This window comes from Thermobia domestica, chromosome 13, assembly GCF_964235325.1.
Source record: "Thermobia domestica chromosome 13, izTheDome1.hap1.1, whole genome shotgun sequence".
In the NCBI taxonomy this organism is placed as follows: Eukaryota; Metazoa; Arthropoda; class Insecta; order Zygentoma; family Lepismatidae; genus Thermobia; species Thermobia domestica.
In genome coordinates, this window is record NC_137466.1 from 198916240 (window position 1) to 198923387 (window position 7148).

General features: G+C 37.5%; 1 protein-coding gene across 1 annotated transcript; it reads left to right on the forward strand.

The window, feature by feature from the left end:
* The first annotated feature begins 53 nt into the window (after positions 1–53).
* PIG-P (phosphatidylinositol glycan anchor biosynthesis class P) lies at positions 54–651 on the forward strand. Its single transcript, XM_081737220.1, has one exon. The coding sequence runs from the start codon at positions 54–56 to the stop codon at positions 441–443; it is 390 nt and encodes a 129-aa protein (XP_081593346.1). The 3' UTR covers positions 444–651.
* The last annotated feature ends 6497 nt before the right edge of the window (positions 652–7148 follow it).

Consider the following 7148-nt stretch of genomic DNA (forward strand, 5'->3'; position numbering starts at 1 on the left):
GATGTACTTCGTAAATCTGAATATCGCATCATAAGAAAGTTGAAGAACCTTCGATGAAAATGCCTGAACATACTCCAGCACCGACTCCGAGTCGAGCAGTGTATGGATTCGTGCTGTATCTGGGTTCTCAGACGGCCTTTGTATTGTATTTGATTTGGGCTGTTGTTCCTGATGACTGGCTTAATGCAATAGGGATCAGTTACCTTCCACAGAAGTACTGGGCTATAGCCATTCCAGTGTATGTGTGTGTTGGAATCGCAGTTTTCGCGTTCATTATTTACCCGGGTATTAATCTGACGATGACTCCTAGATTAGATGATTTACGAACCATTACAGATCCACATGCGATACAAGGAAATCCCAGCGAATGGCGCAGAGGGATTCCACCAGTCTCAGATATTCCAATTACTGACGTATGTAAAGCCTTATACTTGAGAGATTGAATCAAAGGTGTATGAAAAATAAAGTACTATTTTCGTAACATTAAAATGGAGCTGTTGTAAAATGTGCGTAATAATTTTAAAATACTCTTCCTGCTGTTTATATTTTACTAAGGTCACTTGCTTACATTTGTTTTTGATCTTAAATGAAGACAAACTGTGTGTATATGCTCTTGGTGAGTTTTACAATTATAAGCCTATATTGAATCAATTGTATTTTCATTTCTCCACTTCTAACGTTATTGGAAACACGGACAAAATTAAGTGTAAAGCAGAGTAAATAAGAAAGGTAAGCAACAAGAAAAGAGGAACACTACCAAAATTGTTATTCAATTAGTACATTTATAGGAAGCAAATAAGTTTAATTCTGTTGTATACGAAAACTAAATCTCTTGAATCAATACGTTTATTCACTTCAGCAGACTCAGAAGAAGATAAAGTCAACACTTTGAACACAGTATATTCGTTAGAAGAAAGATTGCAAAATACAGTTAAAAAGTGGAATCAAAATTATTGATGAGAAAGGTTACTAGCTCTGCATTTTACAAAAAGGATTCAACAATTCCAGCTTAAGTAGTCATGACAGTTCAAGAAAAGGTTAATGCCAATCGTTTATATCCACATCTTACTAATGCTTAGCATAAAATATACAAGGTAGAGTTTTCTTCTGGGCAGGGAAGTCGGGGAAAATGGTCCAGGTCAGGAAGCTCAGGGAAAAAGACTGGAAATCAGGGAAATTTTATAAAATATATTTTTTCTAACATTAATTGTACACCAATTTCAGCTTACCCAACCATTAATGGTCACGGTATGGAACGTTGCTCAAATCTTTATGGGTGGCAAGTGGAATGTATGTATGAGCAATTGATTATTATTTGTCTCTATAGAATAAATGCTCTTACATATAAATATTCACCGTCAGCGTCATCTTATACCTGTCATGAAAGTCAGGGAAGGTCAGGGAAATAGATTTCTCCAGATCAATAGGAACCCTGCAAGGAGTGTTGCATTAAAACAGTTTTACTTCTTCCGATTAACATGGAGAAAGAATTACACTTTATGGGATGAATTAACCAGTCAATGTAGTATGAACTAACCAGTCAGTGACTATTTAACATAATTTCTGCATATAATAAATGGCAAATCCGGAATAGTAAGTGTAAATCAAGGTTTGCTTATGCTATTAGTATGAAATCCTTCTTTTAGGAAAAAAATACGTTGATTCTTAAACGTTTATTTGGGGTGTATACGATAATGACAAAAATTAAGCATGCCAAAATCCTAGTGAATGACCGATGAAGCTGGTGAATGAACAACAGGCACGCTACTGAATGACCTACTGAACCATTTAAAGGAAATAAGTATGCAAAATGTAAAGTAGCAATACGGCAGCTGGCCTGGAAGCTGTAAAAAGTCTCAAGGCAGAAACTCATGCTCAAAAAGTGTGCTTCTAGAATTTCACAATGCTAGGAATATAAATTCGAAGTGAAGTGAAGGGAAGTCAATTGAAGTGTTTTCACATGTTGGTAAAATACTTACGTTATTGTTTACAGGGAGTAGACCTACATTTTGACTTGAAGTCTGAACATCTGGAACTTTTCCATATGACAAAAACTCACTTTTGCTCTGTTCTGCGTCAAATACTTACTGTTGATCCTAGGAAACATCTTCCTTTACTAGAAATCTTGACTTGACTTTCACCTAAATCTAGTAAATTAACACTATTGCTCTGATTTGCATCACTAACTTCGTGCTACTGTTTCATGTGATGATATTTTTCCAAACGTAGTACAGAACCTTTTCACTAATAAAATCTACAATTTCAGGTTTCTTATTCCCAGCACGTCGGAAAATCTCCAGAAGATCAAATGGAATCTCTGATTCTAAAATTTGCAGAAATGTTTTAGCCTTTTTTGTCATTTCATCTGATGTAGCTGTCAACTGTTGATGATGATGCAAGCTTCAACATTGAAAGGATAAATATCACACATTCGACATGCATTCGCAATAGTCTACTTTTCGTATACTTCTTTCAGTAAAGAAGCGAATGTTACTCGACTCAGACATTTTTGTTCTCCGTTTGAAACGACACAGAGCCTTTCGCCATTCAACTTTCAGCGGTCGAAAGAGTCCTACATCACACGCCTGTAAAATATCCGTAGCATTGGGCGAGTAAACTGATTAAAAGAATTATTTCCTCTGTACAAGTCACGTAATTTCATGTTTATCTGGGGCTTGTGATCATGCAAGAAAATATGGATTAGAAATGAAACTGTTTTTCACCATTCGAGGATAGAAACAGTTGGCCATGTACTCATAGAATGTTGGGGCAGCCATACAACCTGAATCGCTACTACCAATAAAAAAGTCTCTACGCACCAAGCAGTAATGTCTTGATAAATACGTGTGTATGGAAAACTAACATCAGAGGCAGCTTTTCTGTTAGCACAAATATTGGTTAACATGGTATTAGAGTCTTTTTCTTTCCTGCAGCAACTTCGTAGAAATTCTTATATATTTTTAAGACCTGGCATTTTTCTTTTTGGAGCAAATTTGAATACCTGTTTCTTAGCATTAAACAATCTGATTCTATCAAAAGTACGTAGGACATCCTTCTTCATATAATTCTCCATATCTCAAAACCAATCACGAATAATTTTTTTCCGAGGCTGATACGTCCTTTCGATATGAGTTCAGTATTTCTTTTGCTTATACAGGGTTTTTGTTTGAGAAAAAATTTCAGCCATTTATTATCTGATCTGTTGTCGGTAAAAGAGTTCTGTCTCTTGAGTTCCAACCATGACATTTAGCACTGCATCTTTTACCTCTTCTGGGTGCATTGGAAATCCAGTTTGTACCTTTCCAATAATCAGTTACTCCAGTTTATATTTTTCAGCAAATGTAAAAACAATAGTAGATCCATTTTTCTTCCAACACCTACATTAGTTCCTTTTGTTCGTAATACTTCGAGTTTTTTTTTTTTTTTCTTTCTTTCTTTCTTCAGAAACAGTAGTGTTCAGTATTGCAGCACTGAGAAACAATTACTTATTAGTAATTATTCTAATAACTTTTTGCACCTTAGTTATGACTTCTGGCTGGGCCTGAACTAAGTTCAATTTCATGAGCAAGTAGCCGATTGCGTAAGGAATATAGACCGATATGTTTGCTGGCTGAGCTCGTCCAAGTACAGGCTCGGCTCGCAATAGCGTTGTGTTTCACACAGCTTTACACGCTGGGAGCTTCTGAGTTCGGATCACCGACAGGTGGTAAATTTTGACTCATGCTACAGAGAAAGAGCTGAAAAATATTAAGAATACAGCATATGGCTAGTTTGCTAACATTTGATGAAGATTTAAAAATAGAGCTCCTGAAATATAAGTTTCTTTTAACATAAATACATAATACTTTTTGAAAGAAAGAAAGAAAAAAAAAACAGATGACATGGAACAAGCTGCATGTAAACAGAATTCATTTTCAATATCACTGCACTAAGAGGGAAAAGCTTGAGCCAGGTGAGCGCTCCTTGGTTACACCACTCCTAAGTTCATACTGGCCCCATTTAAACGATAAAATAGTACGATTTCTTTCTTGCCCATCATTTGTGCACAAGATGCTATCGATTGTGCTTTAATAGGGAGATATAGTCTAAAAACTAAAAGAAGAGTTAAAACAGTATTCTTTTTTTCGAATAAATGTTCTTATTGTGCATTCACTTGGAGCACTAACGATTGCATTAGTGTTATTCGTTAGTGCATTGTTTTTGCCCGAAACACCATCATTTGTGCTTCAGTAGTTGAAACAATTGAAGGGATGCTAGCTTCCCACTTCAACAGTAATAGGGTTGTCATTCATCCCGGAAAATCTGGGACCGTCACGGAATCAAGATCTGCGTCGCGGAAATATTTCTCGGAACTCTTAATTAAATGTCCTGGATTTCAGCGAAGAAAGGAAGAGAATATTATAGTTTGCTTTTCTCGCAGGATTAGGTATATAATTATTCTCTTCAACTTCTGAGAATGGCAATTCAAAAGTTGAAGAAAAAAAAATGGGTTTAATAAGTTCACGACTTAGCTACTTTCACATTGAACGAAGCCTTCGTTTCATTGGGCCACGGAGAAAAGGTTTTACTGCTCAACCTTATTGTTACCTTTAGTACTCTGTTTCAATCCACATCTTGCTTCTGAAATCTTTTAATCAATAATCCCTGACCGATATTTTTGGTAATTTTCCGCTGACCAATCAAGAAGAAAAATATATTAGGCCGTATGCAGAGTCATTTTGATGTATGATTAGCTTAATACTAAAGGCCTTACTTTTGCAGGAAACATATGTTAGTCGAACTCTTTAGTATGGCACTAATCATGCGTCAGAACGACTCTGAATAAGGCTCATTGTTTTAATTAATAAAATTGAACAGACAACAATGGGAAACATGTTGAATGAGCTAAAACAGTCTCTGAAAGCCACGAAACATAGCAAATCCTGAAAAAAAAAAAAAAAAAAAAAAAAAAGCTTACCGGGGGAAGGGGTAAATCATCGGTTTACGTTTGCTTAACTAGGGAGAAGAAGTTCTACAAAAATTACTAAAAATGTGCTTTCGTAATACTTGAACAATTCTATCTAATGGAAGAAAGTAAATTACTATATAACACTTCTTTTCATTTTAAGCATTTCAAAGATTCTCGTAATTTAATAGCGTTTGAAATATGGCAACCCTAACCAATAACGAAGATAAGTAAGAGCTGCTTCTCACTCCTAGCGTTCTTTTGTGGTCGTTTGTGCTTTATTAACTCCTGTGATATAGCCCAAAATCTGCAACCAGAGGTGGAAACTGGATACAAGTTCTTGTTATTTTATTTCAGATAGAAAATTTACATGACACATTCATTTGAAGCACTAACGACATGGCTTTCATTATACGAGGGCAAGTCAAAAATTATGTACACTTTTCATTCTACAGTTTATTTACATGACGCTAGGGTTATACTATGCACATCATTTTTTTTACGTAATCTCCCTCCTTATCAATGCACTTGGCCGAATGGTCAACGAGCTTAGGTATTGCTTCCAAATAAAAGGTTTTCGATTGGTCGTCAAGCTACTTTTGCATCGCATTTTGCACGTCTAAATCTGAGGCAAATCGATGACCACGCAAAGCATCCTTGAGTAGCCCAAAAAGTTAAAGTCAGATTGAGCTAAGTCTGGTCTCTAGGGACGGTGTTCCAATAACTCAAATTTCAGCTTGTTGATGGTTTCAATAGTGTGATGAGCCGTGTGTGGCCGTGCATTGTCATGCAACAACAAAACTCTTCGACAACAAACCTCGGCGTTTATTGTTCATGTGGTTCGGATTCCACGTTAATCAGTAGGTCTACGTTTCATATAGCCTCGCTGCTGAACGGGACGTAAAATCAATCAATCAATCGGCGTTTGTTGCGAATTGCCGGCTTCAGGTTCTTTTCCAACATTTCACTATAACTCGCACTGTTGATCGTTTTTCCTTTTTCCATGAACTCTGTCATTATGAGCCCCTGTGAGTTCCAAAACACAGGTAACATAACCTTTCCTGCGGATGGCTCAGTCTTGAATTTTTTCTTCGTCGGAGATCCAGGGTGTTTCCACTGCATGCCCTGGCGCTTTGATTCTGACTCATAGTGATGAACCCATGTTTCATCGCCGGTGACTATTTTGCTTAAAAATGCATCACCTTCGTTGTTAAAGCGAGTGAGTAAGCGTTAACAGACCCTAACATGAGTGAGCTTGTGTTCTGCAGTAAGCTTTCTTGGTACCCACCGTGCACAGACTTTATGAAAACCGAGCTCGTCGTTGATGATTTGATGGACAGAACCATGACTGATGTTCAAAGCAGCTGCTACCTCATCAATAGTGATTCGCCAGGACTATCTCTCGATCTTGCTGAATGTTGTCATCTGTAGTGGAGGTTGATGGCCGTCCTGCTTCCTCTTCATGCGTTACACTTGTTCGACCACTTTTAAACTTCTCGAGCTACAAAAGCACAGTTTTACGTGATAGTGCACTTCTCCCATATTGCGATGATAGTCTGCGATGAATGTCTGACCCTTTGACACCTTCCGACCAGAGGAATCGGATCACTGCTCGTTGTTCCTCTTTGGTGCAGACTTCTAATGGAGCAGCCATGATATATCTGCAACAGAAGGAAGAAAAATGTGGGAATTAACATCACACTTTCACAGCATTACCACAACAGTATAACAATAAAATATGCGAGGACAGAAGACAAACTGCGCAAAAGTTATGACAAAAGTGTAGATAATTTTTGACCCGCCCTCGTGCATTTTAATATTCTTATCAACAGCCGGAACCTAACCGTTTCGGATATATGTAAACTTCCATGGTACATTCAAAAATATTGTAATGTTCCCACATGTCTCCACACCATGCTATAATCATGTGTCCTCTACACGTGCTTGAAGTAAACACACACACTACATGTGACAGCAACGAAGAGGACGTCGTCCGTCATTACTAACATTCGACTTGTGACACAGGTGCCAGCAGTCAGCAACATTATGGTATATAAGAGGAGAGCACACCTTAAGAAGTATCAATCTCACCCAGTTGGTCACACTACAAAAGCCCTAAGGCGCCTGGCCATTGGGAACACCTTAACCCTCTCAGCGACGGCTGGCCAATTGAGAGGTACCTTTCCTACAAGCTCTAAGACGC